The following is a 20720-nucleotide window of genomic DNA, read 5'->3' as shown; positions in this document are numbered from 1 at the left end:
GCGACAATGGCAGAATCAAGTGCTCAAGGGAGCGGTAATAGCGGAGGGAAACGAAAATTCGATCAAGGAGGAGGAGGAAAGTCCGCGCAGAAACACAAGATCTACAAATATCGGGATGCAGGAGGTCGAGGAGGAAGAGGTGGAGGTGATCGTGGTCGAGGTAGAGGGGGAGGTAGAGGTGGTGGTGCAGGCTTTGGCGGAGATAGGGATGGGGAGACAGGCAAGGTGTTTCCCATGGATAGATATCGCACGAAACCGCTCGTAAGTGTACCTGTCAAATGCGCCTCGAGGATCATGACAATGGCATACACGATTTCCGGCTGATGTGGGTTTCACCGTGCTCAGCCAGAGATGCTCACTTCTCCTGGAATATGTGTGACAACCGTGCAGAATCGAGAGAGGTCAGCGGAACAGGAACTAATGGAGTACCTAGAGCAGGCGAGTGCTGTGCTAGGGACCCCAAAGTACGATATCTGTGCTGATGATGGTATATTCCGTAGATCGCAGATGAGCTGTATCCTGAAACAGCAGATGTGGCAGTAAAGGAAGAGCCAGATAGTGGAGATGTTGATTTTGAAGAGATGCTGAAACGGGAGCTTGATACTATCAAGGGAGACGGAAAGTCAAAGCGTTTCAGTGAGTGAAATGAGTTGACGATGAATATGTGTAATCTCCAACGCACGGTCTGAGCTGATCTTGATTGCAGGTCTATGCGCACACGACATAATATGCGGTGAGCTGAAGGGATCAGAGTGCTTGAGTACATACACACCAGCTGACAACCTTCTAGTGATTTACATCAACGTTCTTCCACCTCTGGATCCACATCGTCTTGTTCGACATATACTGGAACAAGCCGAGACTACCAGTCGTTGTCCGCTCAGATTCTGCAAGCGAATCTTACCCATCTCATCCACTTGTCCCGCCACCCTCAAACAGCTCAGCGATACTGCGGCCACTCTCGTCAAATCCGCCTTTTCCACTCCTGATCAGAAGCCCTTGAAAGTACGTCCCACTTCCAGCACTGTAGGTGCACAGAAGCTGACAATCGGGTGACTTGGCAGTTCGCAATCGATACAAACTCTCGTAATTCCGATAAGTTAGAACGGATGTCAATGATCCAAGCTGTAGCACAAGAAGTGTCACAGCTGAACGCGGGACACTCGGTCGATCTCAAGAACCCAGATAGGACGATCTTGGTAGAGGTGTTCAGGGTGAGCCATTACGGCTTCGCTATCATTTTGTGATGGTCGAGATAGCTCATCATTATTGCCGTTCGCAGAATACGCTTGGTATGACCGTGTTGGAGGACTACGAACGATTCAAGAAGGTGTGTTTGCATGTCAGAACAAATATAGGAGAGATGCTGATGACTGAACGAGAAGTACAACCCGAATTCCGTCGCCACACAAGCTGCGAAAAACCGACATCAGCAGACTATATCGCAATCAACGGCTGAACCTACAGCACAACCCGAAGAACGGCAATCCGGATCCAGTTCTCCGACAACAAATAGAAAGCACGCGAATCGGGGTCGGAAAGCGGCCGCTCTGGCCGACGCAGGACCGTCAGTACCAGCTAATGAACCGACAAAGAAAAGCTCAGCTGGGGAAGAGGTCTCTAACTTCACTGCTATTGAGGAAGTCGAGGACGGAGAGATCGCGCAAGGTGGTGCAGAGCTGGTGAAGGCACACGAGGAGATCATATAGACTAACAATGCATACATCTACATTACATCACTTCCAGGATCGAACCAACGTCGTGATAATTCTACATTCTACATTCGCCTCATTCTAGCTTCTCTCGCTACATTACCAGTCCTCTTCACGAGGTCCGTTAGGGAGCCGATCTGTCCGAATGTCCCTCTCACCAAGCCTTCCTTCACATCACGGGGATATTCGTAGTTCATATTGGCATCCGTTACCATCGGGTCCGATGCAAAGCGGAAGTTTTCACGAGCGGCAGGGTGGAAAGGATGGAATGAAGGAAGATGCGGCGTGATCAGCTCGGGAGAAGCAGGAGTCATCTCTCCGTCCTCTGATAAGTTGACAGATCGGACAGCTGGCGTGCTCTCCGCTTGAGTATCAACGCGCAGCTCTACCTCTCCATCTGGTATCTCCATATCAATCTGACGATGAATTCGGGCTGACCAGCCTTTCATGTGGTCCATATCACTCGGGGAGAACGGTGTCATCTCCACGTCCGCCTCTTCGTCCTCTCTGAGAGGGAAGACTTTCGGCGCAGATTCAGGCGTATTGAGGAGGATGGCTTGTTGGATTTGAGGAAGAATGGCAAGATGAGCAAGGTGGACAGTACCGCTATACGAGGACTGGAATGAGCTCGTTTGGGAATTGAAAGGGGGAAGAGAGGTATTAGATCTGGTGTAGTGGTCCTTCGACATCTCGATTGGGATTGGGTGGCGGGGAAGAGAAGGATGGACCATGGCAGGTGGCGCATGTAGTTCGTTGAAAAGTCGTTCTTCAAGGTTCATGAAGAGATCGTCTTCGTCAGTGCTGGCGACGTATGTGATCGATGACGGCGACATAGGAACAGGGGCAGGGGTGGAGGCGACGCGGTGAGAAGTAGTGTAAGTGGACATGGTCGGTTAGGTTGTGGTGTGAGTTTCGGGTTCGAAAGGCTGTTTGTGCTGATTGTTTTGTTGAGTTACGAGTTGGTCAGTAACGAAGTGTGATGGTTGATGAAGGGTCAGAGTGGTGTTTGTTTGTTTGCTTGAGGTGAGATGGGAGATGGAGAGAGACACTTTGTGGAATCAGCATATAGAACGATCAGACGGCCTAGTATTGATATTCGGGTAACGTTGGGTATGCCGACGGTGAGTACCATCCTTTCAAGATCTGCGACGCCTTCGAAAACAAAGGACGGTCAGTCTTTCGCAGCGTCCGCTCCACTGATACACTACACCGCGTGCCATCCCCTTGACTGTCCCACCCGTCTCTGAGCAAGGGTCGCAAACGCGTTTGAGCTCGAATATCGCTATCGCCATTCCCATTGTTGTCGAGATCTATATTTGATACATGTTGCCTATCATCCATCTGGTCTATATGTCACGAGTCGTTTGTAGATGAAAATCTATGCTTTGCCTTGTTCTTTTGCCCATTGCTCCGGTGTGAGAGTTTTCTGCGAACGATCAATACGTTTGATTAGCTGATTCTCCTTCCTGCAAAATCGTAGGGTTTGGTTACGAGTGGTGTGCTTGCTGCTCTGATTCAAATCATCGAGCTTGCAGATGCGCACGGGATAGCATGATCAGATGGAGAAAGCTACTTACTTGTGAAAAAGCATGCAATGCCGCAATCTCGTCTGCCAAAATCTGGTTCACTACGAAACATCGTCAGTCAGCCTAGCGCTACGATCACCTCGCAAGTGGAATGGACGTTTTGAAACCTCCGGGTCATCACTCACCTAACTTATGTCTCGCCAATGTCAATTTCTTTGCGAAATCTCTCGAGACGATAGTGACCGAAAATGAAGAACCACAATTTCCAGAAGTATCGATGAATTCCTGCACAACATATCGATGTGTCAGCAGTTACTCCGAGCACCTTTACAGTCTGACTGGACATGCGATGTGCAGGGAGATTTGAAGGCATGAGAGATCATGGATCACTTACTACGAAGTCAATGTTTAGATTTGATCGGAGCTTGGTCTCCATGACCTGTTGAATTGGTACATCTTCGGCACCGCTCATCGTGAATTGCAGCGTCTGAGTTTCGAGGGAGGGCAGGGGGTTAGGGACCTGATCGAGCAAATGGAATCGATGGATCTTGCAATCGATTGAACTGTCGATATATTGATGTTTTCAAGCAGAGAGGCTGAGAGTGTTATAAATCAAGAACTTTCCGTGTCCGTCTATGTGTTGTCTATATAGTTTTGATCTGATCAAGCTGCTTATCTGATAGAAATCGTCGAATCGTACCAAACCAAATGTCACAAATCAGGCACACACCATTCAAAGCTGACGTGGCACAGTCAGCGATGACGGAATCAAATATATCAACTCAGTGTTCGACCAAAGATCCTAGGTCGTTGTCTTTCTGACCATTCGTCCGACTTTTCGTTTATATCAACTCTACATCATCATAAACACCGACCAACCCATACGTTGCAACTCACGATGGCTTTCCCTTCCACCTCTTCCTCGCTGCGAGGTCTTCGCACTCTCTCATTACCTCTCGTGAGGGGTTACGCGTCTGTCACTCCTTATTCTCCGCCGAACAACGATCATTCCAACACTGCTCCTACTGTCCGACCATCCCGACCTTCCTCTCCTCAATTCTTCACTGGTCGACCAACATTCCACGAATCGCTCTCTGCCCTCTCTTCCATCATTACGTCCACCACATCCACTCTCCGATCATCACACATCTATCCTCTGCCTTCGTCTCTCCCTCATATCCCCCCACCTCGAGCATCATGGGTTTCGCCCGAAGAATTGTCTTCCCTGTTCCAGGTGAAATTGAAGACCAACACACTCAGACAGGTGATGGAACTCTTGACGGAACTTCATCATCTTAGACATATCTCAGATATGGCCGGTTATCCAGAATTGGTATCCAAGATCGATCAAGCGTTGGAGAAATATGAAGGTGTAGGAGGTGGATCAGCATCTGGTGGTGCGAGTGCTGCCCGAGTCAAGGAGAAAGAAGAGAAGGAGAGTCAATTGGACGAATTTGGACGAGCGTATGCTAGTGGAAGAAAGAAGACTTCCTCTGCAAGAGTCTGGATGATCCCTTCCCCAACAGCCAAACCCATCCTCGAAGCTCAAACTGGAACCGGAACCGAAACCGCTGGTGCCATTTCCGATTTGCCTAGCTCCGAGATTTTGATCAACCACGTCCCAATCACGACTTATTTCCCTCGACCTTCGGATCGAGAGACTATCCTCCGTCCGCTCAGATTGACAGGCTTGATAGGCGCTTTCAACATCTTTGCGTTTGCACGAGGTGGAGGTTTGGCAGGCCAGGCTGGAGCCGTCGGTTTGGGCGTGGCGAGGGCGTTGGCGATCTTGAGAGAGGACACGAAGGATATCCTCAGAGCGGGTGAGTGATGTCTCCTTGCGTCGATCAAGGCCGGACTTTGTCTCCAAACATCTACATCATTGGGATTGGGTGTGACCCGATCAACACGACCTCTTCGTTGCTGACCTTTCCCGTTCTTTCTTATAGACGGCGCTCTTATGCGTGATACCAGGACAACAGAGCGAAAGAAGACGGGTCGCGCAAAGGCTCGAAAAGCTGTGAGTGGGGTTAATCTCAAGTATCAGGGTCGCACTGACATCGCCTCTGTGGGATGTAGTACACTTGGGTCAAGCGATAGACGAATCATACTCAACTACATGGATCATCATGCATGCTATACTCATTTCCGTGAAATACTTTCATGTCCGACTTCTATTCGTTTCTATTATCCGGGTTGTTCTCCATCTTGATGAACGCCCTGGGAGCATTTCCAGCTACATGTCCGCCGTCGCTTTCCTTTCTTTCCCCCAAGTAGTTCTCTTGACAAGGCTCGGTGATCCTGCTTTTGCTTCAAATGACAACAGCGGACGAAGTGTTCAAGAGCACGATCACGTTAATATAGGTATCACATCAAGTGTCCATTTCTTTACGGCAAAACTCCCCGACATAATTTCCACAACCAGTACAAGGGTATCAAATTGAAGAACAATTATATGATGCAGGTATACAAGACAAGTGTTAATAAAAAAAGAAAGGTAGCGAAATACGAAAGATACTAAGAACTAAAAGGTCCATTCATCGAGAATCAACTTCTTCCTATCCCAATTCTTTATCATCTTTTCCTTCGAGGAAGCAAGTCTTTGAGGACGATAATATTGATCAATCCATCCATCCATCCGACTAGAGGGCTAAACCCACTTCCACCTCTTGTTCCACCCTCGCTCCCATGCGCATACCCATACCCAATTCCAAGCCCAAACCAAGACCTAATCCTTCTGGGCCCGGGCCCATCTCCATCCCTTCACCCAAGACTTCCTTCTCCTCCATGACCGCCATTGTCGACGCGGAAGACGTACTCACTCCCTTCCTCATAATCGGAGTGAGGGAGATGATACTCGCCGTGTGGAGATCTTCATCGCTCGCTTCGCTAGCTAGAGAAATACTACTATCTCTAAAAGATCTGTATCCCATCGTAGTGGTAGAGGTCGATGTCGAACTTGCACTAGCAGATCTCTCATGTTGACGATCATGGTGGTGGAGACTTATCGTACTTGTTCCCGAAGAAGAGGATGAGAGTGAAGATGTCGAAGTGAATATCCCGCTCGAGGGAGAGTTCGGATGGGCTTTGGCAGCTTTGTAAAACGCTATTCTGTGATTGATCACAGGTGGTGCAGATTGACATATGTCCGAAACCGAGTCCGAGTCTTCAGAGTTGTATCTTGTTCGTGACAAGTCAAGTGGGGCGGGTTTGTTTGCTCGTTTTCTAGGAGAAAGTGGGGCAGTGGAAGAGATCGTAGGTTGTTCAGGTAACATGCCCATGCCCATTCCCAGACCGAGTCCCAAACCCAATCCTTCAGATCGATTATCGGAATGGGAATGGGAGAACGAAGCGATTGATTGACCTTTTGTCGGTGTTTGAATCGCGGTCGAAGCCATACTTGAGTCGCTGAGGGAAGCGAGCATCGATCCGAGCGCCTCTTCCACATCGGGGAAAGAGACCAACGATGACATACTGGCAGAGGTAGGCATGGAATCTTCTGAGCCGGAAGATGGCATGGACGCGTAAGAGTCGAGCGAGGGGAGAGACGGGTACGATGGGAAAGGTGGCGAAGGTGGTAATGGGTCAGAAGGAGCGTGTTCGTGATCGAACGAATCGAGATCAAAGTCGTGGTCATGGTCGTGTTCACTTTGGTACTCCTCGTTGTTGTTGTACATCAGAGAGTTGTCCTCTTCCTCGTAGTTGTGGGACGCGTCGGAATCGGGGAGAAGTGCCAAAGGTTCGAAAGGTGAGAAATCCAGCTTCACATCGATCGAAGGTATATCCTTCGCCATCTCCATAGCTGTCGGGGAAGCTGTCAAAGGCACCTCATCCATCTCTTCCAATTTCACAGCTTCTTCCAACCCCTTTCTACCCAACGAGGATGTCCGTCTCCCCGCGGCGGGAGGGAACTCGTCGTTCTGATCTTGTGGTGTGGCAGGGATGATGTTCAACATCGGTACATCTTTCCCTGGAAGAGTCTGCATACTCGCTCGACTGTCCCCAGAGGGGAAAAGGACATTGCCGCCTGGGGAAGTCGAGGCTGAAGCTGAAGAAGCTGCACCGAAAGCGAGATCAAATTCGTTGATCGGAGGTAGATGTTCCGGTAATCGGGATAGAGAGTTTCGTTGTCTCTCATTGGTAGGTCGATAAGGTGACGGTGGGGGAGGAGCGCGAGATTGGAACGTCGACACGTACGCCGTGGGAGGGGTAGTGACGTGGGAAGAGGGCATAGGTGGGGTAGACAGGGGGAGCGTAGTTGCGGTTATGGGAGGTAATTGCGGTGAGACAGAGTTGGAAGATCGATCATAGAAATGTTGTATGGGTTCTGTACTCGCTCGTACACGCGTTCCAAATGAAGTGGTACTTGGCGAAGTAGGTCGGGACGATCTCCTTTGTGGAGAGGGGATCCTCGGTTGGTTCGACAATGGCGAGGAATCGTAGCTTGACATTCTGTGATGAGGGTGAGGAGTCGCTTCTTGGGGTGTGTACGAATCGTAGGATGAGACGATCACCCTAGGAGCAGGAGGGTGGGTTCTCACTCGAGGAGTGGACTGTTGCTGTTGTCCATCAAAGGTGGCTCGGACGGGACTATTGACAGGACTCTGTCCTTTGGTACTGGAACCAAATCGGATATTGGTAGCACCTTGACCTTCCGTGTTCATCCTCAAGATGGGTTTCGGTGTCTGAGCCGGTGTAATAGGTGATCCAGCACCTGCACCTGCACCTGATCCAGATCCAGTCGCGCTACCAGAAGAAGACTTTTTTCGCCAGAACATGTTGAATCCTTTTCCACTGCCACTTGTGCCGTCGGCTGTGTGAGGTGGGGTAGGCAGAGGTGGAGCGATAGGCGAGTTGCCGTTAGTAGACAAGTCGAGAGGAGAAGGAGTAGGTCCTCGTCGGAGTTTGGATAAAGAAGATTTGTGATTCAAAGGGAATGGCATAGATGGTGGTGATAATGCTGAGGCGAGGCGTTCCGGACGTTGCCAAGAGGATGTGGATGTTGCAGAGGACGCGTTGAGTTGTGGTTCAAAAGAGGGAAGAAGTGCGTCAAGCACTTTTTGGCAGTATGCGATCGGTGTTGGTGGTAGAGTATAAACGAATGTGATGTGTGTGTGATTGTAACTATAAACAATGAAACCGAGAACAAAAAGAGTGTTGATAGACGATCAAGCCTGGTCGGTGTTGGTTGTGGTAATGTAAAGAAAAATGGAAGAATGGGAGAAACAAGTGTGTATACCAACTATGAAAAAGCAGAAGCAGAAGCAAAAGCAAGAGTGATCACAAAACTGACCAACGAGCCTTTGCCTTTAGTCGTTCATTCGTTCGCCAACTAACTAACTAAACAGGATCCAGGGCGAGCGAGCGAGCGAGATCAACAAGCAAACATGAACCCGTGACGATTTGCATACATGTACTTGGCCCTGCTTAGCCCTTCTCCCCCTCCCACAAGCGAAGAAAAGGCTAATTGTACCCCTTGCCCTGCTGTTGAAGTTACCAAAGAAAGAAAGAAAGAGAAACGACGCGTTCATAAAGAAATGATATTCACAATCACGGTGAGATTCGAGAGGTGACACCGATAAAGGGTAAAATCCAAGGGAAAACAGGAAAAAAGTCGCGTCGTTGGGGAATAAAAGTAAACATGTCACATCCGATGGGTATTTCAGCTTGTCCTCGTGCATACTGTACTTGTACTGCATTGCTTGTTCTCGTTGCTTGGGAAGTGAGAAACGGGCAGATACTTGCAGGCGGAGTCATACTGCTTTCGTCTTCCGTAATTAACTTGTATGTAAGTGCGAGGAAGTTGGAGATGAGGAGCACACACTTCACCTGACCAATAACATGTTCAGCACATCCCGGCAGGGTCGGCTTATGAAACAACAGGGTGCAGCTGCGAGTTGTATAAACCTTCTCTGCGCACAGAAGTGACAGACGTCATGTCTATATCCCCAGATAGTCCTCCGTGTTTAGCGCGTCAAACTACTTTAGTATACTGTATCTGCTGGAACAAGTCTAGTCTGTGAGATTCGTTTCAATTGAGTCTAATCACTGCTAACCACCCTATATCCTGTGTTTCATAATCCAACTCCCCTACGATGTAGTACAGCCCGAGTGCAGACATAATCGTGATTTATGCATTATTGACATTATAAGCTAGCTCATATCGATCATTCGGATCGATTATATTATACTGGGCGATAGATTACCCTCTAATAGGTGGCTATATATGCAAGGTGTGTGCGTGTGTTCAGACGCGTTCCGGTATCATTCGCTCCGCATTCGTGATTTCACTCCTATTGTCCGTCAAAACCTCTTACCGCTATACGCGCGGTCTTGTTCACGCTCAGACTCACGCTCCCGCTGGCATCCCATACTGATCGTGTGAGACGCTTCGACCTCGTATATCACCCACTTGATCCTTCTTCTTTCTCGGTTTTTGTCTCCCCTCACGTTTCGCGACTTGTCTCGCTAATCTCAGACCGCATCTGCACGTCCACGTAGACACAATATCAGCGCTGGATCATACCGCGAGTCGTGAGAACGACTGTACTTACGCATTACACAGATCTTTGATACCATTCTCGTTCCTTCTCCACTCTGGACTTCTCTTGATCCCACACATCACACAACATTCCACATTGCCCGGTGGTCGCACTAAAGGTCTACTCGAACTACCTCCTCCACCTCCGTTGACACTGCTGCCCCCACCTCCCCCACCGCCATTGTAGCCACCCTCTCCGCCACTCCCATTTCCGCTGTTTGACTCTGCCATCAAGGTCGCCGAGATGGGCACTCCTCCATAGTCATGTGGAGGGGTGAGGTTCTGACCGTAATGATGTTGTTGCGGGTGTTGATTGTACGGTGCGGACGAAGATGGTGTAGGGTACCCCGTATCATGCAGGTTCTGGTGATGTGAAATGGGGATGTGGGTGGGTGGAGCTTGGACAAGCGGTGCAACAGGTTGAGGCGGCAATGCGAGGTGATATGAATCCCAAGCGGACGGTTGAGGTTGTTGACGAGGAAGTGTGTTCGGTTGTGGAGGTGTAGATGTCCATTCGGACGATAATCCTTGTGCTTGAGAATGAATCGAGGCTGCTGGAATCGCATGCTGTTCGGCATACGGTATTGGCTCGCTGGACCAGGGATCGCCGTGCGCGCTCACAATAGGATTGGGAGCCGCCAACGATGTATATCCTGCACTGACACCATTTCTCGTTGTCGTCAACATAGGTGGAGGTGCACCGGATGTAGATGTCGTTTGTGCGGAGTGCAGTTCGTACATCTTCGTCGTCTGAAAACAGGCAAAGACGATACTGCCATAAGGTATGAAAACGCTAGTGACATGTCGATAGACGCCCTCAGTCGTTATGGAATGTTGAGCACCGTATCGGGTTGTACAGTTCGTCCGTAGTTCACCCGGTCCCGATGTGAGCTGTGCCGGATCCATATCTACACCTTTCATCATCTCGCAGTATTCGGCAGCATTGTATAGTCCGTCATAAGTGGTATTGACACCCGGTGGACGAGGGGGTGGCCACGAAAAGACAAGTTGTGGTAGTTGATGGGGGATTTCGGGGTTAACGAGGTGCAGTTGAAAAACTCGTTCCGGTGGAAATCGTGTTAAAGGTGGGATCTCGATTACATTGGCTATACTGCTATGTAGTTTCTCGATTTGCTGGGGAATGCATCAGTGGGACAAGCCTTATGCAGGCCAGTGACTGTGGGACTCACCTCGTTCCCTAAGCTCTTGGTTCCACACAGATTCGACCACTCCTCATGTGACCTTGCCGGGTCATTGTTGACTACTGGATCCTTGTCCTTTATTGCATGAAAAAAGGCTAGAAGCAACCCTTCGGCGACCTGTACACACGGTGACAGTTAGCGCTACATCGGCGATTAGCGACGGCCGCCTGACTCACCCAATTCAACACCAGATCCAAAATCAGATATTCGTCGTCCTCGATATACGTGACAGCATCCACAGGGAAATCGTTCTCCTCTGGCGGACAACCTAGGATGGTTCGTATCCGTGATAATCGAGCGAATCGAACCCTGTAGAATGGGATGAAGTTGGGGTGGGATAGGCGGGGTCATGGAACGGGGATCGGAGTTGAGAACAATGAATAATGTAAAGAGCGAAATTGGTCGAGGAGAATTAGAGCGTCTTTGTCAGCTTAGATCCCCTTGTTCGATCGCAACAGAGGGAAAACACACCTCGTGACACTCCCTTGTAAATCATCCGCACTGATAGCACTGAACAAATCCCTTCTCGCCTCTATGCGTGACACCAGAATATTAGCTTTCGATCAATCCCATTGTTCTGATCGAGGTAGTCTGACAGTTAGTGGGACTGCAAGACTCACGTTCTCTCTCGTTTGGATGTATGAATTCCAACACGCTCCTCTTCATCATTGACATCTTCTGCTTTGAGAGATGAGCGTCCAACACCGGATCGAAATGAACGAATTCTAATTCCAGCTTCTGTTGGGGTGGTTGGCCTTCGACGAGAGGAGGAGGTTTTGAAGGGTCATACGGCGATGTTGTGATCGGTGTATAGTGCGGTGCTAAGAGTGCCCAATAACATCGTACTGCTCCGACTCTCTATTTGCGCATCAATCCAATATCAGCTGAACAGTCCACTCTCCTCGTCACGATGCAAGCCAATTTGACATACCGGTATACCTGGAATACCACCAGATTCGGAGGAACGCGACGATGAGGACATTGTGTGCGTGTGCGCGAGTATGACCTGCCAGTCAAGCCAGATCGGCTGACCAGTAGAGCGGAGAACGAGGAACGATCCTACTGTATGCTTGTGTGTTGTTATCGGACAGGCCGACCGGCTGGAGAGATTAGATACGGTTGTTGGGTATTGTCGATCGGGTAGTGTGAGGTGGGGAGTGAAGAAGATAAATTACAATCTATCCCGATTGCACGCACTACTCCCTCCTTCTGACACTACGAGTACTATCTAGAAGTCAAGTTGTGTGCTTTGGGAAAAGGTGGATGAACCGAATTAATAGTATACGAGTAATGATGGTGGTTATCTGCTTTATTAAAAGTTGGTAGTGGGTAATGACTTTGCAATAACAGCTACTCGTAGTAGGAGATCTTTTCGGAGGGATAACACGTTATGATTTCGATCACTTTTCGCTTTTCCCTCTTGTTCCTCCTTCCCTTTCATTCACACTCGCTCTCGATCGCACAACAACAACAACAAAAACAACAATACTTTTTTAATGTCGATCTCTGGCGAATTAAGCCTATTAAGGGGTGACGTGATATCGTATTGTCTATCGTATAGTATCGTGATAACTTATAGATATAGACAAATGATGAACACCACCACTACTCGCTGACTGTACATGTATCATAACAGCATACATATACCGACTTGCACCTGTTCGATTGGTGAGACTTGCGCGCTAGGACACCTACTACCTATACACCAAACTTTCACAGACCAGCTTATGCTTGTTTCGGATCTTGCCGAACAAGGTAATTAATTACCTCGATGTAAACCCGAACAACCCCTTTATCCCTCCGATAGCATAAGCTTCCATTCCTTCTGTGTCGGCCTGGGGTCTTCCAACAATGGGTCAATGCATGTGTTTCGTATACCTGAAACGTATAATAGATACACAACACTTTACGCTATGACAACGTGTTCGCTTCATCGCCTCCCCCCCCTCTCAGGATTCAGGATTCAGATCAAACCTTCCACCAGATCCATCAGATTCCCATTCAACGTCACAGTCGGACTTTCGGTCGCTTGGTCCTTCTCTGACGACATGGTCGACTCGATATAGTGCGGTGCAGTATTGTTCGGTTTTAACACGAGCTGCGCTTCGGAGAATGAACCGTCTTTCAAACGCGGGAATGTTATAATGACGCTTGACTCGTAGAGTGTCATGGTCAAAGGTACAGCTTTCTGAGGACCTGTGAGGAGTATGATGTCAATAGGTCGGTTCAAACATACCCTGACTCGGTCATGATGTTGGAAACGCACCATCTAATAGATCATCGACGTTGTCGTCCTCTTCATCTTGCGTCTCTCCTGCATCGAGCTGTAAAAGATCATGCTTGAAGACGCTCGTGAATAACCCGTTAAGTACCACCTGCCGTCTCAGAGCCTGCAAAGAAATCATCGCCATTCAGCTTCTGCGATGCGCATGACCAAGCCACTGCAGTTAACTCACCTCGATGACCCTCTTCAACTCCTCTTGAGAGCTTGGCAAAGCAACTCTACCTACAACCCCAGCAAGCGGTCCGGGCTGAGCTATCGACCAATGTTGTTCAGGTTTCTCGGCTCCTCGCGAGTGTATGAATGAGCCAGTATAAGGGAATGCCCGGGGCTGGATTGTTGAGGATAGTAGAGATGTTGATTGCGGGAAAGGTCGATACTGCGTTGGGAGGGATATCAGCGCACTTCCCATAGCATGGTCTGGTCGTACTGAATGGGACCTACCAGCAAGTTCTCTACCCTGATTCCTGCACTGACGGCCTCCTTCGTCCCGTTCATTGGTGCCGTATCCTCCGCATCTTCTTTTAGCCACCCACGTCGTACGACGACACCGTCCACTCCCTCAGAAGGAATGACCTCCAAGACCCAGTTACCCTTGACCCAGCCCTCGGGCCGTTTTCCGTCCACGTCCATGCTGGTCTCCCCATCTCTGTTCAGATTTGTTGGCGCGATTGATGGTGGGATTTGTTCACCTTGTCTGGCAGGCCGTATTCGTAATGTCGGATTGGACAGTGAAGAGGGTGCATGAGATTCTGTCGGAAGTAATCCGAATGTCGGGAAAATCGTATTTCGTTCTGAAGAGTATATTGTCCTGTTACTCATTAATATCAGCGTCCGGTCCAATATCACCGATACACAGTTCAAGCACAATCAGGAAACACACTCACCCATCGTCAATCAACCGTGTGGCAATATTCGCCACCTTCTCCAGTTCCTCGAACCAATCCACATCCCCTGACGTCTCCCTTCCAGCGGTCTCATCCAGACCTTTCAAATCTCTCAACCCTTCTTCTAACCATCCCACTCTCTTCTCCTTCTCCCACAGGTCATCTCCACTTGCGATCGCTTCGCCTTTATTCCAAAGATCGAGATGACTTTCTACCGTTTCTCGAAGGACTTTTTCTATCCAATCGGATTTACCTGTCCCACCTTCTTTCGTGACGTGATTCGCTGTCAATTTGCTCAATCTCACTAATCCCCTCGAACTTTCTTCCCCTCCGGTGGTTGTGTTCGTTGTCGTTGTCATTGGATCGTCTTCTTCACCTTCTTCTGCACCTGCCAGAGTGTCCGTTTCGAGATCTACATCGACGACAAATTGACTGCCGGCAATTGCAAGAGACGATTTGAGTAATCCGAACTGGGAATCTTCAAGGAACGGTTCGAGACCCAATCTCTTGGAAAGGGTTTGGAGTAATGCAGTAGGAGACAAGAGGAGGTAGGAGGATGGGAAGGGTGGTAACGCGGGGGCAGGCGATGATGAGAGGGAGGTGAGAGATGGCAGAAGAGCAGTTTGATGTGTAGTTCTGTAACATAAATAGCTCGTCAGCATGCAATACACGATACTATGACAAGGACCAGGCAAAGGCAGGTCCACCGTTCCGGATTGCACAACTGCTGACTAGCTGTGAATTCAAGTCCCACTCACACCTCTTTCAACGCCCTGCTCAATCTCTCCGTATCCCTCTCCTTCTCCAACATCTCCCTGAGGGATACTACTCCCTCTTTTAGCCTTCTGATGATATCCGCCGCATCTCCAGATCGTTCTTTCCCTTTCCCATTGCCCACAAGGGATGATATGAGAGGGGCGTAAGGGTGATAGTACGGTTGAGAGTGGGTGCGAGATTGATGAGTTTGGAGGAGAGAGGAGAGTGTTTGAAGGATAGTATTTTGGTTAGGCGGTATCGGCGCCGCAGCTGTACCTTTACCGGGATTAGGCATTGGGATGGTGGAAGGACCAGGCTCTGACATTTTGGTTGACTATGCCGCTGGACGACGTATTTTGTATATTAGTCGTGTCGGTTGTGAACAGCCATAGAAGGGGATGAGTGCTGGACTGAAGATAGAGCAATCGACTGTGTTTTGACGGTGGATTTCGCCGCCTTTTGTATCCCGCCAGGAAAAGCAAGGTGGAGGTAGTCCAGGTATTTTCAGTCTCATTCGTGGTTCTCGTAGGGGTAGTGCATATCTATAGCATACACAATAACGTCTCATACTTGCTCTGAAGCTCCGACATACGAAATGCCAGTCACTGGAGGACCGAATGTTGTACTATGATTATACATAAGCAGAGTCATCAAGCACTTCAACTGCAGGGCAGAACGAAATGCTGAACCCTAACACTGTGGCCGTGGAGTTAAATCAGGGGCGGAGGTTCTGACAGACGAGCTAATCGCTCACCCAGCGGTATTTCGATCGTGAATGAAGCATGAATCAGATCCTATGAACTGCATAATAAAAATAACAACTTGTCTTGTCTAACGAACAGGACTGGATACAGCCAATGAAGTCCCTAAATGGGTTCCCGCCCTTGGAGAGCAAGGCCAATGTCGCACATCGTCGAAGACAGGTCAAAGTCATCTGCCAGTAGACTGTTGCAGTCGGCTGTCTTGACAAGTCATGGGCGCAAACTATTAAGTATACGTTTACAGGTTTGATTGGTTGTACATCATTTGGGATTGCTACAAGATACATTGCTCCGCCCTCCACTGCGCGACTACTTCACCCTGCCAGCTGCTCTTGACCCTTCTGAGCCTTGAATCTCACGCAGTCCGTCCGGAAGTAGACTATTTGGGGGGTCTATCCAATTACACCCACCTAGCACCGTTGTAGGCCCTAGCACCAATGATACCAACAACGCCGACTCCCAAACCACCCAACAATTTAGCCCAGTTCTCACCACCACCACCTCCCAAACCCAATACCGCCTTCTGCGCAAGCTGGTGCTGACCGACCGCAACACCGAACAGGTCGTATGCGATACATGCGCCGAAGGCAAGTGGAGTGGTCAGTGCCGTCAAGGGGGCAGCAAGGGCGGTAGCGATCTGGACAAGGGTGTTGGGTGGCATGCCGGGGAAGTAGGCAGCGGCGGTGTTGTGGAACATGTCGAGGACTCCGCTGTAAGGCACAGAAAGTGGTATCAGCGATAGTTCCCTTGTATGCACAGACGAGAGACGGGACCGAATTCGTTTGGGAAGCAGGACACGGGGACAATCAAGTACAGCGACTGTGGCGTGTGGCGTGTGGCGTGGCGGATACTCCAAACGACCACTCACATTCCAGCAAAAGTGATATTGATGATGTTGGTCAATTTCGCTTGATAAGTCTTTGGCGACTTGTTTCGAAGATAGAAAGTGTAATACAACTGTGTCAAGGTGTTGATAAGAACCAAGACGTTGGATCCCTTGAGGTTGTTCGAGTTCTACCAGAACGAATGGATGAGGTACATTAGCTTCAAATGCCACTTTTTCTTCTACCCCTCCCCTTCGTTTCGCACTCACCCAGAAGAACATCCAAATACCAATACAAGCGTTACCCAAAGCGTACCATGGGGCATAGTCGATAGTGTTCTGCTCAACATCCTTAGGCGCACGGAAGAACTCTCTCAACCAGAGAACTTGGAGGATCTGTTGAGGACCGAAGAAACCTCCGATCGCGAAGGGTTGAGGGGAGAAGGCGCAGGGGTTCCTATCATGAACGGTCTTCATGTTCGGGCTGCTTATAGCCATCCCATATTGCTGAGCCAGGAAATCGAAGCTGAGAACGTCCAGGAAGGTTGAGGGGAGGTGTGGAAGCGATAAGGAGAGAAGGAGGAAAGAAGAATCAGTATTTTTGGTCTAAATCGGCGCGAGACACGGACATGTCCTCGAGAAGGAGTAACGATCTCACCACAGCGGCCAGCGCCACTTAGCCACGCGCGAGTGAGGCCGTATCGTTCCGGAGATGTGTGATGTACAGGTTGGAATAGGGCAGAAGGGATAGAGCAGAATGGCAGCGATCATGATCGAGACTCACACAAAAGAGAGAGGAGCGATAATTCGCGCTGTGGAAAGTGTGGCGCCCATGATTGCTGATGGTGATCTATTCTTATTCTAGAAGAGGCAGAGTGCTGATCTTGCTGACGGTGCTGTTTGGAAAGTTTGGTATACCAATACGCGTTATGAGGAGAGAGCGAAGAAGGGTTTCTTGAAAATCAGTTTGTACATGAACTTATATAAATCTCATGCATCGATCTCTAAACTCCAGCAAACGTCATGTCCCCGGCATCCTATCTCATCCCATCATATACAACCCAAGACAGCTGACCACTTATTCGAAAAGACGGTGTCGCGTCGTGATTGTCGCTGGATCGAATACCCTTCCAAAATCGAGAGAACGAGCATCGAAACCAAAAAGAATGAGGTCATAAGCGTGCCTTAAAACCTGTATCACCGGGCCTGATCACTCATCTCGTTCTAGCTTCCAAGTGCAAAACGCTCACGTATCCCTTTCGAAGAGATGTGCTTTGGAATCGGGCTATTCCAGCAGTGCGTGATGGAGGGTGGGTGAAGGAGCATGCAATGCTGCCATGAGCGAATTGTACACGCTTCAGATTTATAACTATTTGAAAAGTATGTTCCCTCGGCCCGGATCTCAGAGCCAGATGCAGTTAAGCGGCGATCGCCGTTGTCTTACTCTATCCGATCGTCTTGACGTGATTTGCTTGCCTGCTTGCTTGCTTAGTCGTTTCAACTGCATACATTGTTGCACTTTCACATCGTCTGTTATCCCATCTACCAGCCCTCACCCTCGTTCTCCGCATACGCGTACGCTTAGCCTCATTGACTATTCTGAGCTTGCCTCATCAGTCGTATGTTTAGACCGATAACGACTCTGAGAACAGTCAAAAACACTGCTATCGTCAATCGTGCTTCAATCTACACCTCGACTTTCACATCTCATAGCTTCAAACGAGACACAGCCACTTCTAGGACCACAGATATCACTGGGCTCGGAAGAACTGTGAAACCACAAGTACAAAAACGACCGTTTTCTATCTGTTCGATACAACACAATCTGTCATCAAGATCATCATCACATACAGCATACATGGGAGATAACATTGTCAAGTGAGTTCGTCACACCTTGTGGCTTGAGCAGAAGGTACAAGTCGGGCTTCTCCTGCGTCATGCTGATCTTTCAACTCTGGTGCAGCTTCTTTGCGGGTCAGCCGCCACTCAACCGTTTGTCTTTCCAAAGACATTCGAGTGAGACGCTTAATAAGCACCGAAGTGATCCAAAAGCCCAGTTCGTCCTGTACAGGTGAGCCGCACTATCTTCTCGTACTGTTATGTACCTGCAGCTGAATTTGGCATGTGTTCTGTTTGGAAGAGACTTCAAGCCTTTGATTAAGAAGGGCGAGGAAGCTAGGTTACTCTTTCTGAGTTTGGAAGATGTGCGAGATAAGCTTGGACCGGAATACTCGACAGCGTGAGTTACGCCATTCGTTGGCTCTCAACGAGACGATCTCTTCCATTCCCAAATCATTCATCTTTCAAATCCCTCTCCCAGCTTCGCACACTGGCTTGTTGTACTGATGCCCCACGTCTTCGTAGACCAGAGGGAACGACCGATAAGCTCCAACTAAAGCTATACGAATCCGCTCGACTCCCCTACACGTCCTCCGCCCTTGTATTCCTGGGTATAGACGACCGTTCCGACCCTACCACCAACGCCTCTTCCGCCACTGATCATCTCAACCCCACCGGTATTCCTTATTTCGCTTTAGACGCCGTGGGGTCCGAGTGGGATTTCATCATCGAGCAAAGGGGAGGAGAGTGGGGGGATGCAAGGGCCAGTGCGACGGCGTTGAAGGCCTGGGAAGCAGGGATATACGCCCAGGGGCGGGCACTGGTGGACTGGAACGTGAGGAACAAGGTGGGTTTAGTATCATAGAACAGCTGTCCAAGATGTCATGGCGGGGAAGTGATGGTAACTCAGCAAGGGTGTTGAGTTAGCCGTCACAATCTGGCAAAGATGTGAAGTTAGGTGTACATGGCGGTGAGGGGAGACGTAGAGACGTGATGATGATAGTGAAGCTGACGATCCGCCCAACACCACCAGTTCTGTCCGGCATGTGGATCTCGAACTTACTCCCTTTGGGGAGGCTGGAAGAGGAACTGCACTTCTGCTTTGGAGCCGCCCAAAGAGGGCAAAGAACCTTGTTTCTCGACAAAGGGCTTGCATAACTTTGCGTATCCTCGTACAGACCCAGTAAGTCGATCTTTAACCACCCGTCAATCGGCAAGCTGACGTCGCTTGTCAGGTGATTATCATGGGTATTCTCGATTCTACGGGAGAGAAGATGTTGCTTGGAAGGCAAAAGTCATGGCCTAAAGGTGAGCCTTATGGTCTGTCACGAAGAAGAACATGTTCTGATACAACGGATCGTTTGCAGGCATGTACTCTTGCTTGGCAGGGTTCATCGAACCGGGAGAGTCGTTCGAGGATGCAGTCAGAAGAGAGGTACTTGAAGAAGCAGGCATTGAGGTTGGACCAGTCCGATAGTAAGCTGAACCTCCATATATGAGGAATTATCCTTGTTGCTGATATAGCATGTCTCGCAGCTCATCCAGTCAGCCTTGGCCTTACCCTGCCAATCTAATGGTAGGGTGCTTCGGTCGGGCAAGGGACGGTCAGACTATTCGTTTGGATTTAGATAACGAGCTTGAAGGTGAGTTTTTCCGCATCACGCGTCGAGGGTATCTTCTGATCGAAATGCTACATAGACGCACAATGGTTCTCTCGAAAATTGCTTGCTTCGCTGGTTTCGTCTGCTTCTGGCAGCACATACACGCGTGAAGATTACAAGAAACTAGAAAATCAAAATCTCTCCGATCAGCAGACCTCTGCGGCGCTTGTTCCTTCGGAGAAAAAGGACGGCGAAGCAGTTGAGACCGAAGGAGAGAAAGGTATCACTAGAGTCCCACCCGAGACGGCGATTGCAGGACAACTTGTTCGACTTTGGGCCAAAGGTGATATAGATCTGGTCAGTAAGCTGTAAAATACAGGATAGATAAGATGAAATCTGGACATGTGCCACTTTACTGGAATTTGTGACGGAGATTCGTATTTCACTGTAAAAGGTGTGATTTTTGGTCGTGCGCCTCGTGTCAATGCCGATTTGATCCCGTCCATCCATTGGGGTGCAGCAAGTTGACTGGTAATCAATCACGAAGCATGTGAGACACCGAACAGCGAACAGACAGATCATCTTGTCACGACACCGCACAGTTGACAGCTTGTGTATCGTTCACAAGCTACAACCTTGAGCTTCAGCATAGATGGAGGCCGACAATCACGATCAGTAGAAAAGCACCCCTCATTCCTTCCCCCTCCCGTTTCTCTTTTTTCGTGCACACGATATACCCCATCTTTTCCTTCTTCGTCAGATAGTCCGGTCCGGTATCCCATTCACTCGAC

At 49.3% G+C, this 20720-nt stretch overlaps 9 protein-coding genes across 9 annotated transcripts; 3 read left to right on the top strand and 6 right to left on the bottom strand.

Annotated features, from left to right (window-relative positions):
* Nucleotides 1-6: 6 nt before the first annotated feature.
* Nucleotides 7-1709, top strand: CI109_103641 (uncharacterized protein; the record flags this gene model as incomplete). The annotated part of the gene is made up of 8 exons (XM_065967342.1): nt 7-261; nt 346-438; nt 501-636; nt 707-733; nt 791-1005; nt 1065-1214; nt 1283-1330; nt 1386-1709. 8 exons carry the CDS (start codon nt 7-9, stop codon nt 1707-1709), a joined length of 1248 nt encoding a protein of 415 aa, XP_065823414.1.
* A 68-nt stretch (nt 1710-1777) lies between these two features.
* Nucleotides 1778-2599, bottom strand: CI109_103640 (uncharacterized protein; the record flags this gene model as incomplete). Its single annotated transcript, XM_032001861.1, has 1 exon — nt 1778-2599. One exon carries the CDS (start codon nt 2597-2599, stop codon nt 1778-1780), a length of 822 nt encoding a protein of 273 aa, XP_031864024.1.
* Nucleotides 2600-3090: 491 nt separating this feature from the next.
* CI109_103639 (uncharacterized protein) lies at nt 3091-3710 on the bottom strand (the record flags this gene model as incomplete). Its single annotated transcript, XM_032001862.1, has 4 exons — nt 3091-3138; nt 3290-3339; nt 3424-3523; nt 3633-3710. The coding sequence occupies 4 exons, from the start codon at nt 3708-3710 to the stop codon at nt 3091-3093; spliced, it is 276 nt and encodes a 91-aa protein (XP_031864025.1).
* Nucleotides 3711-4136: 426 nt separating this feature from the next.
* On the top strand, nt 4137-5338 carry CI109_103638 (mitochondrial 37S ribosomal protein uS9m; the record flags this gene model as incomplete). The annotated part of the gene is made up of 3 exons (XM_032001863.1): nt 4137-5061; nt 5188-5258; nt 5318-5338. 3 exons carry the CDS (start codon nt 4137-4139, stop codon nt 5336-5338), a joined length of 1017 nt encoding a protein of 338 aa, XP_031864026.1.
* A 542-nt stretch (nt 5339-5880) lies between these two features.
* Nucleotides 5881-8181, bottom strand: CI109_103637 (uncharacterized protein; the record flags this gene model as incomplete). Its single annotated transcript, XM_032001864.1, has 1 exon — nt 5881-8181. The coding sequence occupies one exon, from the start codon at nt 8179-8181 to the stop codon at nt 5881-5883; it is 2301 nt and encodes a 766-aa protein (XP_031864027.1).
* Nucleotides 8182-9587: 1406 nt separating this feature from the next.
* On the bottom strand, nt 9588-11963 carry CI109_103636 (uncharacterized protein; the record flags this gene model as incomplete). Its single annotated transcript, XM_032001865.1, has 7 exons — nt 9588-9723; nt 9793-10913; nt 10970-11098; nt 11158-11290; nt 11453-11513; nt 11602-11839; nt 11913-11963. 7 exons carry the CDS (start codon nt 11961-11963, stop codon nt 9588-9590), a joined length of 1869 nt encoding a protein of 622 aa, XP_031864028.1.
* Nucleotides 11964-12944: 981 nt separating this feature from the next.
* Nucleotides 12945-15230, bottom strand: CI109_103635 (uncharacterized protein; the record flags this gene model as incomplete). Its single annotated transcript, XM_032001866.1, has 6 exons — nt 12945-13177; nt 13248-13371; nt 13438-13641; nt 13707-14073; nt 14150-14785; nt 14908-15230. The coding sequence occupies 6 exons, from the start codon at nt 15228-15230 to the stop codon at nt 12945-12947; spliced, it is 1887 nt and encodes a 628-aa protein (XP_031864029.1).
* Nucleotides 15231-16066: 836 nt separating this feature from the next.
* Nucleotides 16067-17323, bottom strand: CI109_103634 (uncharacterized protein; the record flags this gene model as incomplete). Its single annotated transcript, XM_032001867.2, has 4 exons — nt 16067-16376; nt 16535-16680; nt 16760-17015; nt 17274-17323. 4 exons carry the CDS (start codon nt 17321-17323, stop codon nt 16067-16069), a joined length of 762 nt encoding a protein of 253 aa, XP_031864030.2.
* Nucleotides 17324-18347: 1024 nt separating this feature from the next.
* CI109_103633 (uncharacterized protein) lies at nt 18348-20301 on the top strand (the record flags this gene model as incomplete). The annotated part of the gene is made up of 9 exons (XM_032001868.1): nt 18348-18367; nt 18453-18560; nt 18630-18728; nt 18854-19175; nt 19362-19511; nt 19564-19636; nt 19696-19804; nt 19865-19971; nt 20027-20301. 9 exons carry the CDS (start codon nt 18348-18350, stop codon nt 20299-20301), a joined length of 1263 nt encoding a protein of 420 aa, XP_031864031.1.
* Nucleotides 20302-20720: the final 419 nt, after the last annotated feature.

Source organism: Kwoniella shandongensis, chromosome 6, assembly GCF_008629635.2.
Source record: "Kwoniella shandongensis chromosome 6, complete sequence".
NCBI classification, from domain to species: Eukaryota; Fungi; Basidiomycota; class Tremellomycetes; order Tremellales; family Cryptococcaceae; genus Kwoniella; species Kwoniella shandongensis.
Note: the sequence above shows the minus strand (reverse complement) of the source record. Positions and strands in the feature narration are given on the sequence as shown.